The following is a 23,966-nucleotide window of genomic DNA, read 5'->3' on the forward strand; positions in this document are numbered from 1 at the left end:
TTTATTTTCCATGGTTAATAAAACCTTGCTCATTCCTGCGGCTTGGCGTTTTTCTTGAATTTCCTCTAATTGAATGCCAAAACACAGACTTTACAGTACCATACTTTTCATTGCTAAAGAGCCATGTCTGGATTATGTACTAAAATTGATAACTCAGAAAGCAAAATCCCCTCGATCAAAACAGAAAATGTTAATTTATATAACTATAACTACTACTAGGATTTCAGAAAAAAGTGTTATAGTTAGGGAAAATGTTTAGAGATATAGCTGTTGTTGGAATGTTGTTTGAGGAAATGCCTGTTAACTCCCTAAGTGATCCTCATTATCTCATGTTGGTAGGTATTGTTTCGGGAATTGGACTGGTGTGTGTCACAGACATTTCCACATTAATGAAATGTAATTTTTCCTAAAGATTGGGTCTTTTATTGTGCACTCAACTCGTTTCTTAAGATTCTTTTTTGTCTGGAAAGTGACAATCATTATTTCAGGCTTGTTGAAAGTTGAGGTAGCAGTGTGGAGATACTGTACAATTAAGGCTCTAGACTTGAGACTTGTACTCTTTAGAAAGATACTTCAGTTTGTGGCCTCATTTATATACCACACAGTATAAAAGGCTGAGAATAGCAAGTCTGTGTGTACATTCAAGTCAGTCAAATACATTTATAATAACACAAAGGTGGAATGAAAATAAAATGATTTTGTGTGGCTATAAAGTCTTCTGATTTCAATGCCATTAATGGCATGTCCAGTTTTATTTTTCAGCCTGCTCATATCAATTAATTTCCCTGAGAAATCATTTTCCAGCTGTAGAAGCACATTAGGATTTGCATAAACACCCAACTAGATTAAAAATTATTGTAATTAACAAAGAGGTTTACACACACTTAAGATTAGGGCTACATTTATGAATGCTCACAAAAAAGATTGGATTTAAACTTTGCTTTGTAGTGGTTCATTAGACATCTTTTTAAAATGTCTGAGGTTTCAGTAAAACATGGTATATTACGTCATTAACTTCCCAAACATTAGCTTAGAAGCCATCTTCAGTTTCTTTGTCTGTGTTGAGGAACCACATACAGTAATGTCAGAGAGACATTTAATACAAGCGTTAGTAAGAAAAAAGGCAAAAATCTATGCTGTGAAGTAGACTGTGTGTTGACTGTAAAACATGTTGTTTTAACGTAGAGGATTGCAGTATTGGTTTTCTCTTACCTGCAATCTTTCTTGTGTTCTAAATATCCTCTTAGAACATTTTCACAATGTTGATAAGGCTACATACAGTAACATAATAACACTTCTGGGATCTTTCTCTGGAAGTTTGTTTTTTTACGTTTCTAGAAGCTACTGTACACACCTGAAGAAGGCTCAACAGCCAAAACGTTGTGTTTTCTCTCTTCTCTTTTCAGCATGGTATAAACCTATTATTGTGCTTTTGCAGACTACACATGCTGACGCAGCTACCCACCTGAACTACTTTTTAATTAAACCAACAATTTTGGTTTACTGAAGTTTTTAGCTATACCAAATTATGACCTTGATTGTATTTAATTGAATTTTTATCTTAATACCAGAATAATGAGAGATAATTACTTGGTACTCTATGGGGAAACTTTAGATGCAGTGGTCTTTCACAAACTGTTTTTGTAATCAGATCAATCCCAGACCTCAGAAAGAGCACTGTATGCAGGGAACATACAGTATTACAATTATACTGTAGTAAATGTAATAGTCTGCAAGCCCACAAACAGCTGTATTTTTATATTTCCCATTGAATGATAAGGCACCAAAATGTTTGTTTCATCATACTGTATACTGTACAGTACCTTTAATTACAGTACACTTATGGGCTGGGTTTAAACCAATTATTTTATTGAGCTAATTTGATAAAGATATGCTTTAACTGGAAGGGGGAATTGTTCAGCAATGCTGAATTCAAGTTAGCGGTACAATAAACATTAAAATGTAAAATCTTTCAAGAAAGCATTTTATTAAAACCAAATGCTCCATCCATTGGTGATACGATGGTTAATATGAATTCTAGGGCTGACTCATGTCCATCAGTCTATCAGACACTAATGCACCTCTGCCACAATTCATAAAGCACTGCAGCACTAGACTATCCCCTTTCTCTGACTGCCCTGGCCCTGTGCTTTTTTATTTCTGCACTCCAGGTGTGCTGTCCCTGCCTGCTCACTTCAGCCCCTACACAGAGGGCTCCTCCATCCAGGAGAGCCGAGAGGATGCCTATGCACAGCTGGAGCTGCGGACACTGGAGCAGTCCCTGCTCGCAACCTGCGTGGGCAGTATTTCCGAGCTCAGTAAGTGCAACACTGTCTGTCTAAACTGCTAATAGGGAAAGAGAGCTGTACCTGTTAATAATGGAATGCATAGCTTTTCCTGGTGGGCTATAAAACTTTCACATACTGTAGATCTCACTGGTCTTCAAGGGCATAGGATCCCTATCTGAATATTCTACTGAACATCAAATCAATGCCTCATTGAACCAAAGTATATTTTTACAGTTGATAGCATCAGCTTTAATCTTACAGGAGTCAAAAACTTCTATGACAGTACTTTGTGATTCTGGTCTTTCATTTTCATGTAGTTTGCAGATATGTGGTTGTTAAGAAAAGTAGTATCTTTCAGCTTCTCACCTATTTTTATGCATCCATTTCACACATAGGTATTCCAGACAAATTAATGTTAATACAAATTCCTTGCGCTTACATAGCACTGTTCATTTCATAGGATCCCAAAACACTTTGCACATACTGTATAAGGAGCACCACATCATCTACCAATGCAGAATGGAACTCACTTGGGAGACACAACAACCATTTCTGAACCATTTCTGAAGCCTGGTGTCTGTCATTAAAAGCCACAGTAATACTCCAGAATTAAGAAGGTAATTCAAAATGGCAAATTTCCATAATTTGCAGTGTTTAAGGTAGAGGCTAATGAAATTATTAGGTAAAGTTATTATGTTATGCACCCCAATGCATAGTATATCATGCAAAAAAGTGAGAAATTCCTGGAAAATAGTGTTTCATTAAATTGAAATGAGAAAATGGATCAGTATTTCTTCAATGTGTTTTCAGCATGGTTATATTAATGTGCATACTTAACATCACTCTGATCAGAGCAATCTATTGTAAATTCTGAGATCTATCAATTTAGAATTTTGTTCACAAACAATGGAATGTCAGAAACATCAGAAAATAATTCAAAGTGATTGGCACTGTAAATAAGAAAAAGATTGGGAAAAATAAGAAAAATATACAAATAATTGCTGTGAGCACTGGATGTCTTTGTTCTGTCTCTCAGAAACCACTTTCTGTTTTCTAACATTTTGTACCTCAAAAATAGATTGCCATCTGACTCACCAGCATGTGCAAATGATTTTAAATGAGCAGGTTGCACCACTAGTGTGGCAGCCCGATGGACTGTTTCCAGTTACAGTGAAAGAAACACATCTGTGCACAAGGCATGTTCTTCATTTTGTTGTTGAAAATGTGTTAAGAAAATGTTATCTGGCAATGATAGCCGAGGCCCCAGATATGATGCAAATCTTCTATATATATATACAACTCAAAAATAATTTAAGGATATCATAAATACTACCACCTTTGACAAATGACCTATGGTACACACAAGTATTGGTAATAGCTCAGAGCATGCTTGGTGGTGTAAGCATTCATTTTGTTGCTCAGTGGGTTATTCTTTCCTAATGGGAGATCTTTAAGTAACATTAAGGAAACATTTTCTTAGCTTCCTAAGGGAAGGACAGCACTAAGAAGACTGTATTTGCTACTAATCCAGTAGCCTTTCAGGAGGACAGCACATCTCACACAAGGCTGAATTGCAGAAACTGCTTCAATGTTGAGCAGCACCACATAACCTTGGCCTCAGCCTCGGAGCCGTACCTTAGCAGGTTGATTTCGCAACACAATTTCACATTAAAGAGACAACGGTTCTCACACTACAAAGCATAAGACAACAAAGCCATGAGGGAAGAAGTGCCTGCAGGCATAATGTCTTTCACCTCATAAACAATACCTTGGGTTATTGCAAAGCATAGCTTTGATCTTCTATAATTGGCACAACGTTTTCATTTCATTTCATACATGTTTCACATTTATGAGGCCATCAAACACCTTATGGCATGAAATGTAAGCAGTAAGAGCACCACCTGGGACCTGCCAGCCTGTTGAGATTATTCCTGCTTTGTGTTACAATCTCACCAATCTAGGTTGCAGAATCCCAGGAGAGTAACTGCAGAAAGCTGAAACTTAAGAATGTCATTAACACCTGGTTTCTTTTAAAAGGAGTTCATTCATGAAAGTGTTCATGCATGGATTGAAACATAGCATGCACAAAATGGAAAAAAAATGAATTGTGGAGTTCTTGGTTTTTCTCAGGTATATGCTGTGGTTTTAATTCTTCAATGAAATTGCAATAGTCATAGTCTTTTATTAAATAGCACTACTGTGCTTTACTTTCTTTAAAGCTGAAAACCACTCTTGTTTATAAAGTATAGACACAGTTTCCAGGCCAGGCGAGGGAGTATAATTTAGAGTGTGGTAGCAGAATTTTAATTGATTTTATTTTTTCATCCTATTTTGCACAGATTTACTGTGGCTCTACCATTTCTTAGACTCTATTTCTGTTAATATTCAGTTCAGCTCCAAAGTGTGAATTCTGGCGCTTTGGGACCATATGTAAGAATCCCACCCTACCGGAGTTGCTGATAGGCTGTTGTGTGTGTGTGTGTTGCTTTACCCAGCCTCTTCTGCTCTTCATTTCTGAAATACTGATTAATTCCAGCTAATCAGTAACTCTAAGCAGGTTTGTTTATACTTCAGCCTGCAATTGGGCAGGGCAGTTTTCCTTGTGGATTTCACTTAACACTCCTGTGCTTGTGCCCCTGGCACAAAAGTGCATTTATACCACAGCTTCACAGATAAAGAACAGACCTCTCTCTATGTACATTTTCAGCCTCTAGCACCTTAGCCCTCAGGCAACGTCTTGGCACAAGATCTTGAGAGGAATGTATCAATGGCATCTATTGGTAACTTTGCATTTTTTTTCCAATAGGTTTCATAGCAAAAGCAGCAGTTACGTAGAGGGTAAAGAGGTCATCTTTTTTAATGCAAAAAAAAATAATCTAACCCCTTAAAAAATCTGACCTCTGGAAGTATTTCAGATCACCAGGGTATTGGAAGTAGAAATTTGGAAACTAGGCCTATCCATGCAACTTCTGAAGCCTTGGGATTTGACCACATACAAAGAGCTTCTGTAGCTTTGGCTTCTTATGCAGACACTGAAGTCTCTTAACTTCCACTTGGATAGACTGCTTTTTGGTTACAAATTAGCTGTGAGATGATTTGTTTGATTAGGCATTGCCTGCTTCTCCTTACTTTTTTCCTCCGCATTTGGATTTACTTCACCTGTCTCGAAACTATGCATACATGCATTTTCAATTTCTTTTCATGCACAAAGCAAACCAGCCCAGACTGAGTAGCTCTTCGGTTGCTGATGATAAACACAGCTTTCGGAGGGAGAAGTACTGTGAGTCTCCAGTATCCTCTGTCTGTTCTGTTATGCTTTATTCTTTTTCTGACCCCCTTCCTCTGTCCTGCCTCCTCTGCTCCACTGAGATTCCCTTGTGCTGCATTCCTAGTGAATTCAGACCAAGATGTTGCAAGTGTTTTTCACTTACAGTACTGATTCAGGAGTCCCATGAGCAAATATTTTTTTTTGCTTCATGTAATTTGTTTTAAAGCTTATTCAATTGATAAATTGCTAGACAAAATATTCCACACATATTTGTAGGTACAAAATATTCCACGGACTGCCAGTTGTAACCATCAGATACTGGATTCTGGCATTAAATGTACTGTACTTTTATCAGATTGTTTTAATCTAGTTAAACCTATCTGAATCTGTCAGGACTAAGCCTGCTTTGGAATGGTAATACGTTTCTCATTGTAAGAGTCTGCTGCATGTCACGTTTTGTGAAAAACAAGTATTCTCAAAATTTTTGAACCTTACAGAAACGTACTTACAGTATAGAAATGTACTACTAAGTATTTAGAAATTAAGACCTTATTAAATCACATAAATGAGTGTTTGTCACATTTCATTGACGTCCCCTGGCCAGCTCAACCAAATAATCAGTCATAATGTTTAAAAGACAATTTAATAAACTTGTATCACAGCTCAACAATAACATGTTTTGGCATTCTGGTCTCATCAGTGGGTTGTGCACAATTGGTCACAGCATACACAATATGACATGATTCGTAATTAGAAACACATGACCAAGAACCATAACAGTGGTCAGATAATCCGATAATTATATTATCCACACAAAAATAAATTGTGCTCTTCCCATTTTCACAAAGTTGATTTAAAGGCATAAACTTTACTTTAATATTTCACTAGTTCATTCATAAAACATATTGTACAGTTAAGAGTTTTCAGTGATTAATTATAATTACCTCAATATATGCAATAATTAAGCAGTAGAAATAAAAAGGCAATAAAAAGATAAAAACAAAATCTTCTAATTCACTCCTAAATCATAACCCTTAATTATTGGGCCGCCGGTTTAGTGTTAAATAACTGAATAGAAAATGGATGGATGGCGTGTAACGTTATGAGGATTATGGACATCCCAGTAAGAAGGGTTTTTGCAACGCTGATGTGTTTTTCGTAATATTGATGCTCTTGGCAGGGCACAGCCGCTGGTTACTCAACCACAGCTCTGTACTATGCTTTCGAAACAAATAACAACAATGAAGCCACATCTTCTGTAACCAGGACGCACTGGTTGGGAGCATCGTCTCGGTGACAGAGTTGTGGTTTGTCGCCCCCCCCGCAGGTGACCTGGTCTCCAGGGCGATGCATCACATGCAGCGACTGAGCACGAACAGGCCGGGCCTGAGCCCCGCGCGCCACAGCCGCCAGCAGCCCGTGTCCTGGTCTCCTGACGCTCTGCACACTCTCTACTACTTCCTGCGCTGCCCGCAGATGGAGTCCATGGAGAACCCCAACCTGGACCCTCCCAGAATGGCCCTCAGCAAGGAAAGGTACACATCAGCAGAGCGGAGATACTGTAGCTCAAGATGCTCACAGTGGCCAATTAAAGATGAAGGTTCACTTTTGAACAACATGGAGAAATATTCATCAACATCATGTTTTCTTTTACAATCCTTGAACCGACAGGCCCTTTCTTTTCTTCCAAGAATCTTCCCATCATAAAAACAAAAAGAAATGGAAAGAAAGGTCTGCTGGATATTAGGAAAAGCATATACATTTGTAGATCTTCGATTACAGAGAGACGTGCTGGTATTGCTTTCTTTTACAGTGACACCAACTGTCACATATTGGTATACTTTCTCCTTGATGTCATCAAACACAAATCCAACATTTTGAGGGGAAACTGCAAATTCATAAACAAAAAAAATCTAAATTTCAGTCTAATAACATTGAACCAGGCTCTTATTTCTTGCATCTGCCATGATCATCTATTCATAATTCATCCTTTTCCCTCGTGTGTGTCCAGTTCATTAAATGAAAATGCGCGATTGCTCTGTTGATCCTCCAGGTTTTTTATTGCTTGTTTTTAACCTTGGTATAAAAATAAGATCAGCAGGGCACAGCAGGCAGATGCATTGGGCTGGTTCCACAACCACAGCTCTGTACTGTGTTTGCTAAAATCCATGCCTTACCCTGTAGAGTTCAATTTGTCTTGAACCTTTAATGAAAACAAATTGACAGTAACGGCCTTGTTTAAACAGGGTCTGTACAAAATAGCAGCCATAGTCAAAATATTGTTTTCCCCAGTGGATTGAGCTCTCATTCCAGGGAAGCAAAGTATGAGAGCAGCCTCAAGAACCAGCACCTGGAAAATGTGAAATTGTACAGTTTGAGTGGAAAACTTGATGGTGGGAGCTTTCCCAAGTGAGCGTTTCTTGATGTGGCATCTGTTTAAAGTGTGAAACGCATCCCAAAATACAAACGCGAGAAGGCACTGTGGATGTCGTATCTGAAAACTTTGTTATGGTCGAAGAAACTTTCTTTGAGCAGATTTGAATGTGCTGAGGGTTGAACAGCTGCAGTCCAATGCCTCCATTGTAAACAGCGTGCTGCATTTTCTCCGAGTTCCACAGAAGGCGGCGTGTGTCTCATGAGTTCGCCTCTGAGAGGAAGAGTTCATCCTGCCACACATCTGCTGTGTGCTGCAGCTGTTTGGCATGCAAATACAGAGTTTTAATATTTCAGGGAAAAAAGAAAAAGGAACTTCATTAATTAACATAAAAAAAGCACGGAAATAAATACCACCCCCATAGAATAGACAATCTTACATTGATGCCAGGCAGTTTTATTTGATCTTTTCCTTTAAGTTAAACATTTTAAACAGTTTAAATGTCAATATTGAAACTAGACTTCTTAAACTGCTATTCCACCATCATCACTTCCAAGTGTTATGAAGATGTTCTGCCAAAATGTACTGTAGCAGATTTAATATTTTTGTGAAAGTTTGGAATAGCTTGGTTCACATCATCAATTATTAATATGCTTGCATCTATATACTTGTACATGTTTGCTGAAAGACTAATACTACAAAATGAAATCAATACAAAGTAGACAGATTTATCTTACAATTAAAGAGAAATCAGAGGTGCACTTACTGTATACTGTAAAAGACAGTCGATTATTGATTACAGTTGATTACAGCATCACGCAGAAATGGCTTTCTACACAACTGGGGACACACAGTGCTGGTGATTTTCGAACTCAGCATTTCAGAATAATGTGGTTCAAGAATTCAGGTTTATATTTGATTTGATAGGAATTGAGAAACCATTGCTTATAATTTTGAGAAGCTGTGCATGATAGAAAGCTGGCATATAGAATGATACCTACGTATTTAGGAATTGGAGAATAGTACAAGGTGACGCTGGGAGATTTACCTTTAACTTTGATTAAAGAGAGAAGATTTATTCATTCTGTCCCCCTCTGAGCATACTTTACACACCACAGGGAGAAATAAAGACCATACGCCAACCTGACTGGCTGAAACTCCAGAAGAACTGTAGTCTAAACAAAGTGCTTCCATTTTCCTCAAGAATGAACATGACCCCAGAGGGTACTGTTGTGATGAAGTCCTAATAAAATAATTCTTAATGTACAATGTGTATGTTTTGATGGGCCAGAGATTGACAGGCGTGCTATTTAGTTTCAAAGGTGGTGGCTGCTGTTTGATGTGCAGTGAAAAGCAGCTCAGGTTCCAAGGAAAAACAAAAATTGGAGCTGTGAAAGCCAGAGGCGTAACAACGTGATCTAATAAGGACTGCAGAATGCGAAGCTGTGGAAGGAGGAATGAGAAGCTTTCTACACCTCTGGGAAGAGAATAGGGCCTGGTTAGTCCAGATTCCTCTTCAAATCATTTATACAGAAAACTGAGGGAACAATTTATTCGTTTCTTGTTCATGTATCAGAATATGCTTGGATCTAAATCGAGTAGTGTCCTAGTTTTGAAATTTCAAAATACAACAGAGTTTAAACTGTCAAAGTACTGTAGTCTGTCCTTATTATATGGTAATTTCATAAAAAAAGATTTGTAGAGCGTGGAAGAAGGTCCTGATGTAATCGGAGGCACCGCGGAGCAGTAATGTGGATCCTGTCAGCAATGGGCTGGCATGACAGCTTTCTCATCTCTCTGTTTCCCTCCTGTCTGTCCCCCGCAACCCCCTCCAGACCCTTCCTCCTGCTGCCGCCATTGATGGAGTGGATCCGCGTGGCCATCGTGCACGCCGAGCACCGCCGCAGCCTGCTGGTGGACAGTGACGATGTGCGGCAGACTGCCAGGCAGCTCCTCCCCGGACTGGACTGTGAGCCGCGGCAGCTCAAGTAAGCGGACTCGTCTTCTCTGCCACCTGTCTGCCGGCCCCACTCGGGTCCCCAGACACCCTTTACCTCTTCCTTGCAGGTGCTGTAATTCCTGCTGATATTAATGAGGCCATTGTCCATGTTTAGATGTTTTACAGTTTTTAGCATAAGCAGAAGTCTCAGGTATGAAAATCAATATCGCATATCAGTGTTGCATAAGTGGAATTCACTGTGAAAGCACATTTCATTAAAGAAATAAGACTCTGGCAAATGCTCAACTTCAGAATGAAGAAAATGGATTAGAAAAAAAAACTAAGTTTAGTTTTAAACTTCAAAATTGACTTTTAAGGACCAAACTCGCAAAGAAGCAACATTAATCATCTGACAGGAAAGAAAGCCTTGGGATATTGGTTGAACAACATTACTAATACTTACTGAGACCTATTTTAGCAGGTGAAAGTGTTTGAAACTATTAGCTAATGCAACTCTCCAGCTTTGCTTTCGCATCCTGCCTGCAGAGAAGACAAAAACAAGTATAGGGAATTGTGAAGCTTACCTTGGCTGCAGAACATGGTAAAAACCAATGTGGGCCCCCTCTCTTTCACCTCCCCTCCCCTGCAGGCCGGAATGCTGTTTCAGCTCTTTCAGGAGGCTAGATGCCAAGGCGGCTACGGACAAGTTCCAGCTGGACCTGGGCTTCCGCATGTTGAACTGTGGCAGGACAGACCTGATCAGCCAGGCCATTGAGCTCTTGGGGCCGGATGGCGTAAACACCATGGATGACCAGGTGTGGCGCTCTGCCTCTCAGTCTGACTCGCTCCACACAGCAGCAGATCAGTGGTGCAGTACCACTGTGAAGAAGAGTTCAGTAGTGATCTGGATTTTTTAAAGGTTTTATTGAAAAATTTCAAATGAACCATTTAAAGGCAGCAAATATTGTTCTGGAATAGCTGGCATCCACAAATATTAAAATATCAGGCCCTGACCAGTTATTGTACAATAGAAAACGACTCATTTAAGATATCACACCCTTCTTGTCAGGTTACACTGCGGAAAGGCACATTGATTCTTTTTTTTCACCTCGTAGCTTTTAGTAGACATGGAATGAACAGATAGAGGACAATTTAAAACAAATATTTCTTACATTTAAACTACCCATATACAGTATGCACAAGTCCAAAAAGTATGACACTACACAACACTACAAAAACTAATATTTATGGACTTTGCTGTTCAGAGCTCTCTAAAATAAACTGATTTTCCCTGTATTATAAAGGTATGGTAGCTTAAAGAACAGGTAGCTAAAATTTCCAAAATTTATTTTAATCTTATGCAGTAAAAGGTCTTTTACTGAACATCAGCACCATTGAGTGACATCTCATAATGCAAACCTGAATACCTAACACAAGCATTATAGTAGAGAGAACTTGTGGTTCTGAGCGAGATGCTGTAATTTCTCAATTTGTAGTTGTCATTTCTCCTGTTGTTGGGCAGGTGTCTAAATCTTTGTAAGCCCCCCTGGTCACATTCTGTTCTTGGTGTACTATAGGTAAACGTGTTTTATCAGACAGCTCTAACTGTTGGTAAAATACATTGAAACATATCTTAATACTGGTGTATCTTCCTTCAATGTTAAAAAAAGTTGAATTCACCTGTAATTGCAGTACATTTGACTGTAAAGGTGGGGACAGTGCATACTCTTTTCGAAAAAATAACGCATCACATACATGCACAAGTGATATGGCACATTAATATAATTGATATTCCCAGCTAAACTGTATATGCATAGACACAAAATTCAGAACCCTTGTGAGTACCTGTCTTTGGACTGTATGTCACTGTATATCTGTATATCACTGCCATTGATTTCCGGAATCCTCTGGATTCCAGACTTGATTTAATTATTCATGTTATCTTGCAAATAGTTTCCTACTTTATTACAAGATTGGCCAGTGTTGGAATGTGCCAGAAAAGACCCCTACAGTGAGTGGACCAACAGGTGCCGTGAGCTCTCTCGTCTCTTCCAACAGGGCATGACCCCGCTCATGTACGCCTGTTCAATAGGAGACGAGGCCCTGGTACAGATGCTGATAGATGCTGGAGCCAATTTGGATTTAGCGGTGAGTGGTGGCTTTTGCATTATTGCAATTTTTCATTCTCCAGTTCTCTTTTAGGGCCTTCTCTGAGATTCCACCCTCTCTGTCAGGAAAGAATACATTTTCAAATGAAAATCAAGCATGTCCTTTTTTCTTAAATCACTACAGTGTGAAGGGTGTTAATCTGAAAGCACATCTTTTCAGCATGCGCTGCCAGTCAATTGATGACATAAAGACTGTGTGAAACAGAGTGACTTTTGTTCATTTGATGTTTTAAGCCTACCGTACTGTATAGCTTGGCGTAGGAGCCACTATTGAACACTAATAATGAAGCAAATCTTAGTTAGCAATTTCCAAGGATCCAAATACATTATCTAGCTATGTCACAGCACGACAGAGTGGCAGATTTTAAGAAAAAAAATGAGAAAAGGTGTGAAGAGATTTCTCAGCATTCATTGGCACCCAACAGAGGCAGGCAACACTGTCAGTGTTCTTTCTTGAGATGAAACATGCGCCAGCCTGCTTTTTCTCTCTTTTCTTTAAAGCAACATAGTGCAGCTCATTGCAAAGAAATTATCCAGTAGAGCCATGCAGTCTTAAAAATCAGGGCTCAGATTCAGACTTCAGTCTCTCTTAGTTCTTTTTCATAGAAAATGTCTGAAGTTGCTTCATAAAGCAGATTCTCTTGCTCAGCTAACATCTTCTCTTCATCAGGTCCCAGGGTACTCTCTCAAACACCCGTCGGTTCACCCAGACAGCCGACACTGGGCTGCCCTAACTTTTGCAGTGCTTCATGGCCACATCTCTGTGGTCCAGGTAAATCATTTAGTCGTGTGGTAATTATTGAAAGGTTTCACCCTAGGGTGCTGCAGCTCTTCTGCTACTGTATGACTCTTAGGCATACTGTATATTTAGCAGGATAATTGAGCTAATAGGCCTTATACTTACATACTGTAGTAAGTTGTTAATACCTATTGCTGGGCAAAGATAGGGAAATAAATGATCTCCTGTTTGAACAAGGACTGTAGCAGTGCGCAATTATAAAATATCCAAATATCACGGTGAGTGATGGGGTGGGATAGGGAAAGGCAGGGAGAAGGGAGGTGGATCCAAAGGAGGATTGATGATTTATGTTGTTCTTTTTATCGGGTTTTATCCTGAAATACAGTAAATAAAATCCTGATCACAAAGGGTCAAATCACATTTATTTTGTGAATTGGTCTGGCATTTCTGCTAAGGCTACTCTGCATGATCCAAACGTGGTTACTTGTAAAGGTGTACGTGCGACCTCTGTGAATGTTAATTAATATCTTATATTACACTCTTTTGTTCTGCGGTACTCAACTCTTGCTCAGATTAGCAGTCAACATGTGATTTGTGTGTTTTCGGTACCCCTACAAGTCATTGTCAGATTTGTATATATTCCTAGTTGTAATGGTTATTCCAAACATTCTTTTACTTTTCTCCTCTGGGCTGCTGAATTATTATAACTCGTTCCATCTTGTTGCTGTTTGTTAATGTTCAGATTACCCTGATCCTGCATACTGTAATGAGTAATTACCCTGCAGCTGATCCTTTTGGATCGACAGTGCAAAATGAATGCGTGACAGTGAGAGCAGGCCAGTTGCGCGTGCTTGCTGGTTGAAACTCAAACTCTGTGCTTGCATCTTTGCTCTCAGCTCCTCCTGGATGCTGGAGCTGATGTGGAGGGCGCAGCCGTCACCGATGGGGAGGAGAGCTATGCCGAGACGCCCCTACAACTGGCATCAGCAGCAGGTGGGTGCAGCACGCCTCCGGACACCACCGCACCCCCCGCAGGAATCCACGCCTCGGCCTGCGCCCACAGCCCACTGAGCTGGCCCGAGCATACCCAGCACTGGTCACGAAACGAGTCCCAGTCAAAAAGGAGCAGTAGTCAGTTCTTCCAGTTCATCATAATTATTTCAGACATGCTGTTATTTTTTTCCGAAAGTATAATTATATTTATGTGGCTTTTATTTGAAGATCTCCAAAGGGCTACTGAGCACTGTAATATAAAACTTTAAATATTTACATTAACCACTCAATATTCTTGTTATTGGCATTGTATGCCTTTTGCTAATTTTACTCCATTTGTGGAGCTCATTTTGTAATGGCTTACTTCTATAAGAATGTCCGAAGCCTAGGGGAGACACATTCAAGTACACATATAAGGTTTACTGTTTCCCTGTGCATCGTCACTCTCAGGATACTCAGCTCACAAAGCAAATCTCTGCATGTAGTGTGAGAGAGAGCCAGAAACAGCCTTATCTCTAGGACAAGTGGATCAAATAATAAATAATATATTAATATTTTGAAATTGAACCTTTGTATACATTAAAGTAAGTGAATAGCATCAATAATAAGAAGAATTCCTTACACTTACTGTAGGTTGTGTACTTTTGCCCAACTGAGCAATCTTGCTTTCATAAAATATACCAACTTTTTAATGACTGATGATCAACATGTTGTAATACAGTTTAAATTTAAAAGCTCAAATGCTGTACATGAGAGGTTAAGCTTTATTGGCTTCTCCTTCTCTTTATTGGTTTTACAAGGTGATTCCGGATACTTTCCGGTATGACGTCAAATGACGCGATACACCGCGTGATACTGCGTTAAACTGCGTTTTGATGCGACACGCCCACCGCGGTGTACCGCGAAATACCCCACCCGTTTTGAATGGCTGCATCTATATATAGCACTTTTCTGGACACTCCACTCAAAGCGCTTTACAGGTAATGGGGACTCCCCTCCACCACCAATGTGCAGCCCCCACCTGGATGATGCACCAGTACACACACACATCAGCTATCAGTGGGGAGGAGAACAGAGTGATGAAGCCAATTTTATAGATGGGGATTATTAGGAGGCCATGACTGGGAAAGTCCAATGGGAAATTTGGCCAGGACGCTGGGGTAACACCCCTACTCTTTTTGAGAAACTCCCTGGGATTTTTAATGGTTCCAGCAGCAACCTTAGCTTTCCCAGGGGGTCTCCATCCAGGTACTGACCAGGCTCACACCTGCTTAGCTTCAGTGTGTTGCAAGGTGATGTGGCTGCTGGCATTGGTTATTAATACCAGTAAAGGTAGAAATAAAGTAGTTATTTAGTAGTAAGGTAGTAAAGGCAGCTTACTAACCCTTATGACTGCATGAGTTCTTGCTGAAAGAATGTATTTTTTCGTGGCATACCCTTCCCCAACATGGTTACAGGAAGTTCATTTGTGAGTGTTGGTTTCCACTGTTGTTGAGCAACTTTTACTTCCTCCCTCCTCAGGTAACTATGAGATGGTGAGCCTGCTGTTAGCGCGTGGGGCTGACCCCATGTTGAGGATACGCGACCCCAATGGTCTGACATCATCACTTTACGAAGATATGAATTGCTTCAGTCATGCAGCAGCTCATGGACACAGGTGCAGTGCCTTTATCATCACTGTCTCATCTTTTCTTATTTTGTGGTCAGATGTTTTAAGATGCATTTTTATTGCAAATTCCATCTTTAATCTATTTCTAAAGAAGTCCACATATCCCTCAGAGCCTATGTTAAGCACAGTAGGACCTAAAACCAGTGACCCGGTTCTTGACAAATTTGCAAGGTGTTAATAGGAGAAACCTACCAGTTTGTTTCACAGATACAAGTATGAAACGTTAGAGCCTATGCAACCCGACTATTAGGGGATTAATTAACTCCTAACAGTGAAACAAGTTTCCTGTCTTTAGCTAGATGGAGCCAATGGTTTCTTCTTATTTGTAATCTTTGTTTGGTTCTCATGGCAACTGGTGCCTGCCTTAGAAAGCCTACATGTGTGACTGCAGTGTCCTTTCTGTCCTGCAGGAACGTGCTGCGGAAGTTGCTGACTCAGCCCCAGCAGGTGAAGCAGGACGTCCTGTCTCTGGAGGAGATCCTGGCGGAGGGAGTGGAGGGGCAGCCCCCCGTCTGCCGTCCTTTCAGTCCCAGCGGGGGGCAGCTCAAGCTGTGCAAGGCCCGCATGAAGGCTCTGCAGGAAGCCACCTACTACAGCGCAGAGCACGGCTACCTGGACGTCACCATGGAGCTGCGCTCACTGGGTAAGTCCTGCTGGCCCGTGGGCAGCTGGCAGTGTTCAGATCTCCTTCAAGAACTTTTCTTTTCATTTGGAACCATGGGCAAGCAGCAGAAATCATTCTCGTTCCTACTTATTCCATTCATAATCTGTGCGCAGTGCTTATTTTAGACATCTCTTATTGATATTTATAAAACATACTTGCTTTTGTGACAATAGTGTCTTTATGCATTGAGCCATTTTCTCTTGACTGTCACTTGTTTATGTGCAGATCATTTCCAGCTAATTCTGATACACAGATGCATTTGGTTTGTTAGCCTGTGCATCACTAATGTGGTCATGCTGTTGTCTGCAAATCATTAAGAATGTTTGAGATTACACACACACTCTCCAAGATGCTTTGAGCATATTCACAGCACTTTAGCACAATCCAGATGCAGAGGAGTTGGGGTTTTACTCTAATTTGCTTTAGAAAATGTCCATTTTTATTTTGATTTGAAGAGAGGTGTGTTGACAGTACTATTGCAACATCCATATCATACAATTATCCATCTGTAGAGGGTAAGCAGAGAAGAGCACTCTGTATTTCCTGTATTTGCTCATAGGTGTGCCCTGGAAGCTCCATGTGTGGCTGGAGTCTCTGCGGAGCTCCCACCAGCAGTCCAGGAGCTCAGTTACCCTGACCCTCCTGCGGGAGTTCGCCACCATCAGGGAAGAGGATTACTGTGAAGAACTGGTCAGCCAAGGCCTACCGCTTATGTTCTCCATCCTCAGGACAAGCAAGGTGAAACCACACACTTAAAAATATGGGTTTGATGATGGTTTCAGAGAATGTACTGTAGCTGCAGGGCCATGGGGTTGGACAAGCTCCTTGGAAGCAGGATGGTTTACACAGTTCACACCACTGTCACTGCCCTCTAGTGGGCACAGAGGGGAAAAGAATAAATGAAGTCGAGAGCAGATACAGGTACAGCATGTGGATGTTTTTGGCAAAGTTCGTGAATATTCTTGACGTTTCTTGATTTTTGTAAATCAGCTTAATACATGGATAGTTTTACATTTACAAGGAAGTGACTTTCAAGTATTTTGAAAAATGCTTATTGAGTGTTTTAGTCATAGTAAATTTGGCTTAACCTGGTTGGCTGAGGGACGACCCCCTGGCCGCTGTACAAGGAGGCTGGGACCCTCAGGAAAGAGTGGCCAAAGCAAAGGGACTTACCAGTAGTATAGTTTTCTAGAAACTGAAGGAATAGCATCAGGAATGATTACAGTGTAGGACAGCTAAGGCTAATTAAACTTGGCTGCTGCTTTCCCTTCCGAACCTTTACTGTAAACTCCATTTGAGAAGAGTTTTGAGATTTTGTGTTTCTTAGTTTAATGTCTCCATATGTTTTCTTTTTTCTCTTCACCACAGAATGATGCTATTAACCAGCAGCTGGCATCCATCTTCAGTCACTGTTACGGGAAAGGTCCATTACCAATAATTCCTGAAGTCAAGATAACACTTCCAGCCCAATTAGGTAGGGTACAGTTGTACATCCTCTTTTATTAGAGCATCAGCGATTATTTTAGCTTTGTGATGCATTGAAAATTACCTGGAATCATATTCTATACATTATAATATTATTATTACATTATTGGTATTGGCATGAAAAAAATGAAGGATGTACAGTCCAGCTCTTTGAGTAAAACATCTCCTAATGAAAGTTTACATTAATTAATTATCAGTGGATTATTTGTGTACATTTATCATTTCTTTTAGTCGTATAAATATGGCTTCATTGACCCTTACATCAGTGGGCCATGAAACTATCATTAGCTACTGGAACTATTGATATTAAAACTAAGTAAAGTTTATTCATTAACTATTCCCCTGGTTACATTCGGTAAAGTGCTTGCTGAAAACATAAGGAAGCACAAACAACACCATCCTCTAAGGCAATGAACCCCAAATCAATAGATAAACGCAAACCAGAGGACACAAAGTTGGAACTACAGCACAGTGCATTCATCAGGACTTTGCCCTGTGTATTGAGCAGGAGAAATGGAGGCATTTTGCACATAAAGGGTTGTAGGGATATGAAATAAGGTACCCAGCCTTGTTGTCAAAACTGATACCCTGGCTGCTTTCAAGACATACTGTAGTAATCGCAGTTCTATAGTGCCTTTCATCCTGTGTGATCCCAAAGTGTTTGATATACAAAACAATAAAACTTTGTCTGATTTCTCAGAAATTGAGAACTTCAGGATGCCAGACAACAATTATGCATTAGCAGCCCTAGGTTTTTCACCTGCATGTTGTTAAAATTGCTGTTCAGTATTCTGTTAAAGGACTGATGATCACTTCTCATAGACACTTTGAATACCTTCACTAATGTGTCCGGTGTCTTCTTCACATGAAAAAACTTTCTTTCTCATGTTTCCACATTTTTAAGCTCATTGTCTTTAAGTGTATAAAAGTGAACGTTTCCGGTCATACTGGTCAGGATCGATTCAGCGCCCCTGCTAGAGCACTGTATGCACATCGCTGATTCAGACCTTAGACCCGCTTTAAATCTTTAGCGTTTTACCGATTGCTTGTCTGACATGCATAGACTCCTGCATTGAATGAAATTGTTAGTTACAGTTTTAAAAAGCATCTCTGGGAAATTGGCCATGTGCTTGTATTATTAAACTTCATAATCAGATTGCCATTGCAGACTTTGATGAGGTTTCTATTTTCAAACCAGACCCCCATTTCCTGAACAATAAAGAGATGTCTGATGTGACATTCCTGATTGAGGGAAAGCCATTCTATGCTCACAAGGTCCTACTCATGAGCGCCTCTGAAAGGTGAGTGAGAGTCTCTCGTCATTGATAGCGGCTGCTGTGTATTAACTGTGTTACACGCTGGGGCAGGTGTCTTAAACGGGATACAGTATAGGCAGTTATAGGTGAAACTGACTCTTTTTCAGGTAAATAATATTCATTCTGTCATTTTAATTTTACCATTTTTATTTTACTGATGTTCAAACAAGTGCAAAAAGACACAAGCCATGTAAAAATTAATAACCTTTATTTTTAAAGCACTTTAGCAAGAGGGAAGGTACTCATAGGTGCATCTATTTTTCCAGTTTTTATTAATTATTTCAAGCATAATTACATCTTCTAGATGTCCGAGGACAAAGTACTGCCCTTTTAAAGTTATTCCCTGTGCTTGATCGTTTGCCCACCAGGTTTAAGATTCTGCTGAGTCCCACTGGGTCTGCAGATACCCACGACCGCAAGAACATAGAGATCACTGACGTCAGGTACAGGATATTTGAGGTAATGAGCATAAATTCATTAAAGAAAAAACGTTTGGATTTTTGCTTTCTGTGCTCTTGGTTCTTTCTCCCTTCGATCTGTTTGATCTGTCTGTTTCTCACCTGGGATGTTGAACCACAATCTTGCAGTTACGAGTCTAAACCCATACTGCTGCTCCACATTGCTGCGATTTTAAAGGAAACCTGTTCAAGAGGAAAAAAAAAGCGATCCTATACAGCATATGTTATTAAACCTGGTTGTGACAACTCATTTTCAAAGTAGAAACCTACATCTCAAGCAATTTAAATTTTGATGTAAAATTGACCAAGAGACCAGATCTCATCAAAAGTTCTTGTTTCCAGATGATGATGAAATACTTGTACTGTGGAGGAACAGAATCACTGCTAGTTCCTGTGTCTGATGTGCTAGAGGTGAGAATCCAGCAGTACTTTCTCATTTAATGCCTGACAGTTAGAAATTGTGAGAAATGTGGCATTGAACAGCATTCTCAAAGTCTTTGTAAGATTTAACTATGTCATCTATGTAAATATGTTTGTGTATATTACTACACACTGCAGTATAAAGAGTTTAATTTGACAAAGATATACGTACAGTTAGTTCTCACTGTAGTATCAAAGATCATGGGAATTGTCCAACACTTACTGTATGGACCAATGTTGGCAATTGTCAGTTATCTGAATATCTTCTAAAATCCAGAAAAGTAACCGTGTGTCCCCAATCTCCAGCTGCTCTCTGCAGCCAGTCTCTTTCAGCTCCCAGCCCTACAGCGCCACTGTGAGGTTATCTGCTGTCAGAACATCACCCTGGAGAATGCAGTCAGCATATATCGTTCAGCCAAGGTACTGTTCCTCTGTCAGAGTGAGTTTTTATATGAATGGAAGGGAAAGAGGGCATGTTCCTTAAATAATCAATGTATTCTGGAAATCACGGTCACCAATGCAAAAGTCAAATCTAACTGGACACTGCTTTTGTGTAGTGTTGTGAGAACAGCAGTTAATTACAGTAAAGCAGGTACACACCTCTACTAGACAAAGAATGAAAATAAAAAGAATGATTTACAATAATGACATCTTTCAACAGAGAAAATGCTTGGATTGGAGTGGAGCTCTTAAAAACCTCAGTAAAAGCATTCATCTTTGTACAGTATATTTGCAGAACTATCTGCACATGAGGCTTCAGTTCAAATGATGCTTTAATTAATCTACATAAACTCCATAGACACAGGGGCTCTATATTTAATTATACTGTACAATGTCTTGTTAAAGCATGTTAAGACAAAGAAAAAATGCTTTCTGTTGTGTGAGAAAGGTTTAGGTTGGCAGAAGAAATTATTGATGTGAATATTACTCACTGAGAGCAAAAATAAAAGTCAAAGATGGACATGTTGAGAGAATAATAAAGATTAAGATATACAGTACTACCTGCAGTAAATGTATTCATTGTTATGGTTTTGGTTTGATTTTATCCGATAGATAAAAGTTCCATTGATGTAAATCTAAATTATTTGCAACCTTGCCAATTTTTGCAAGTTCTTTATTTCTGTATCTGTATTCTGTCTCTCATTTGGCTTTAATCAACATGAAGGACTGATAAGAAAAACTAAAATAACAAACATCAGCCTTATTTTGAGGCAGGACACTAAAAGATAAGCAATTTAAAAGTTCACTTAATCGTTTTCTTTTAAAATAGAAGTTGTTTAAGATAAGGCAAAAGGAAAAAGCCAGTCGTTAAACTTGCAGTCTTCAAACTTCCTCTGTTTTTTTGTGCTGTTTGTACAGGTGCACAGCATCACAGAGCTGGCTTTGTTTTGTGAAAGCTACTTCCTGCAGAGCATGGAAGGGCTGGTGGAGCAGGAAGCTTTCAAGACGCAGGTGCTGAATCCAAACAGCAGAGTACAGGGGCGAGAGCCCCTGGAGGACCTAGAGGCCATGCTGGCCAGGAGGATCCGCTCAGTGTACATTACATCTAGAGTGTGAGGGTCTGGGTTGCCATGGAAGCAGGCCAGGCCCAGTGAGAGGGGCAGAGTTTTATCAGGGCAAAATGGAGAGTGTGACAGGGGACAAGCGGCTGAGGAGTTTGACATCTTGCGTTCATTCCACTGGTCTCTCTCTCCCCCAGAGAAGAGAAATGGCACAGCTGATCTGCACCGCATAGAAAAAGAGCTGTAAAGCAGAAATCTTTGGATTTTGCACTGACGCGCCCTTCCCACAGAGCCGCGAGATGACTGGCCAATGTTATTTTTGGAAAATGGTACTAACAGAACTTTGTTAAAGTGGGAATGGATTTTTTTTTATTCCAAGCAGATCCTTAATATTTATTTAACAGTGAGAGAGCTCTTGGTTAGCTCTCGGGTTAGGTTCCAGGCAAATAATTTTGGCGTTGAGCTGGTTCACGTCTGACCTATTTAAAGTGTCACTACAATTTTTGTAACTCATGAGCCTTCCTGCCAAATTAGTTCTCTTGAGTAAAATATGAACAGAAGCAATCTGAAGATAATTTAATATTTTATGAGTTATCAGTCGCACAATATTTGAGACGTCTATAACAAAAGGTTCTGTGTAAATAATGTTTGCCAAGAGCGAATTGCAAGTAACCTTGAGTTGTATGTAAAATACTGCCACAAAATGTATACAGTCACTGCCTTTGAATGTTTGAAAGACATACACATTGAATGACCGTAGCATTAATTAATGTTATACAGAGTGTAAAGAGTAGATTATACATTCCAATAGTTACTGAATATATAATGTAGAAATCTGAACATATTGCATTTGAACTGCAGACAAAGGTCTCTCCTAGTATCAAATGGAATATGCAAACTGTAGCACTGTGTGGGTCTACAATGGTGTGCCTTAAATAAAATGCGAAATGTTGCTGGAATACTGTGGTTAATATAATGTACACATAATCACCGAAACAACATTCATCAACTGTTTCACTTTTAACATTTCACAATTATCATTAGAATTAAATGCAAAAATTGTTTAATTATCATTTTATTTATAATGAATGTAGTTATAATGGAATATTTCATTAACAATAATACTGTTAATGAAAAATCATACTGTCCTGCAATGGACTGTCCATCCCAAAGTATATCCTGCCTTGCATCCATTACTTACCGGGGTAGGCTCCAGCTCTCCCGCAACCCTGAAGTGGATTAAGCGTTAGAAAATGGATGGATGGATAAAGTCATACACTAGAGCTCAGTGGGATTGATACATGAAATTAGCGCACTCGCTTTCTGATCACTGCATCCGATTCAGGGTCTGGGGGAAGCTGTTGCTTATCCTGTCAAGCTAGAGGTGCAAGGCAGGGCCCACCCTCGCTGGGACGCCAGTCCATCGCAGGGCAGATAGACACAAACACACACTACACCAGGGCCAGTACCTCCAGAAGCCAATTAACCTACCAGCATGTCTTTTCTTTTTTCGGATGATATAGGTCCTAAATATTGTAGATAAGTGAAGGGAAAATAAAGTGTGATTTACACGCATCTAATTTACATCTTGCCTGCTGGAGTGCCAGTGTCAAAAAGCACTTCGTAATCTAAAAAGATCAGACAGTCCTCTGATTTTTCAAAAAGTCACATATGCATTATAGGTATAATTGCATTATATAAGAATGAATGTAAATGCATTTATTTACAGTTTAGCCTTTTGTACTACAGAGGTGTTTTTCCAACAGGAGATATTTATCTGAGAAATATGGGAACTTAAGCCATCTTCACTCATAGGAAGAAAACGTTCATTTTACAAAACTGGGAGAACTAAATATTTAACAGTTGAAACACAGGGTCATTCAACAGATCTCTTTTACTTTTTTTGTACAGCTGTACTGCAGCCTTTTCTTTTCAAGGGCTTGCTTGCCAGGTATTGTATGTCAGCTCTGCTAATAGTTATGCTTATACTCAGTAGGAAAATTAAAGGAGCAAGTAAATGAAAACATATAAACTGAGCTGAACACGTATAAAAAATATTAAAAGCATTAAAAATAAATGTATAGTATCTCATTGTTACACCTGAGTCCCCTTTAAATAAACACTCTCCTATTTTAAATTAGTTTGACAAAATTAGTGCCATTAGACTGTGGAAAGAAACCAGAAAAGCCCACGGAGAACATACTGTACAAACTCCACACAGACACCCCAGGTGCAGCACTGAACCCAGGGCCCCAGCACTACAAGTTAGTAACGCGAACCACTGTACCACTCGTTTAGAGCAAAATCTAAAAATACCTAGTGCCAACAGCTCCCTCTTGTTGCGGTACCTAGAAACCAGAAATCATCTCCCGTTCCTGGCTACTGTACCTTACCTTTTTATTTATTTCATAGCAGATCAGAGATCACAAAGATCCAAAGTCTTGCAGGATTAAGGTTAGACTTAAAATGTCAATGTATAGAGATCTGGAAAGCACGTTAATGCCTTCTAATTACGAAATGATTGAACAAGTAAAAGAATAGGTTTGGAAACCAATTAGATGCACTCATAATAAGGAATAATTGATCTTACTAAAGCAAAACAAAAATCTAAAAAAGGAACAGATCATTCTTACATATATTTCAGGAAGGCTGGACAGTTTGAACATAAAAAATATCACAAACA

At 39.6% G+C, this 23,966-nt stretch overlaps 1 protein-coding gene across 1 annotated transcript in view; it reads left to right on the forward strand.

The window, feature by feature from the left end:
- The window catches only part of abtb2b (ankyrin repeat and BTB domain containing 2b), a 49,542-nt gene extending 27,304 nt beyond the window's left edge, over positions 1–22,238 (forward strand). The window contains exons 2-17 of the mRNA XM_088935040.1: positions 2,172–2,318; positions 6,884–7,091; positions 9,766–9,918; positions 10,519–10,684; positions 11,928–12,017; positions 12,708–12,809; positions 13,673–13,769; positions 15,291–15,426; positions 15,849–16,081; positions 16,662–16,840; positions 17,471–17,576; positions 18,786–18,888; positions 19,272–19,362; positions 19,704–19,772; positions 20,088–20,201; positions 21,141–22,238. Of these exons, the coding sequence (XP_088791166.1) occupies positions 2,172–2,318; positions 6,884–7,091; positions 9,766–9,918; positions 10,519–10,684; positions 11,928–12,017; positions 12,708–12,809; positions 13,673–13,769; positions 15,291–15,426; positions 15,849–16,081; positions 16,662–16,840; positions 17,471–17,576; positions 18,786–18,888; positions 19,272–19,362; positions 19,704–19,772; positions 20,088–20,201; positions 21,141–21,338 (2,192 nt within the window). The 3' untranslated portion in view covers positions 21,339–22,238. The remainder of the gene's footprint in view (positions 1–2,171; positions 2,319–6,883; positions 7,092–9,765; positions 9,919–10,518; positions 10,685–11,927; positions 12,018–12,707; positions 12,810–13,672; positions 13,770–15,290; positions 15,427–15,848; positions 16,082–16,661; positions 16,841–17,470; positions 17,577–18,785; positions 18,889–19,271; positions 19,363–19,703; positions 19,773–20,087; positions 20,202–21,140) is intronic.
- Positions 22,239–23,966: the final 1,728 nt, after the last annotated feature.

The sequence above is a fragment of the Atractosteus spatula genome, chromosome 16 (assembly GCF_055471065.1).
Source record: "Atractosteus spatula isolate fAtrSpa1 chromosome 16, fAtrSpa1.hap1, whole genome shotgun sequence".
In the NCBI taxonomy this organism is placed as follows: Eukaryota; Metazoa; Chordata; class Actinopteri; order Semionotiformes; family Lepisosteidae; genus Atractosteus; species Atractosteus spatula.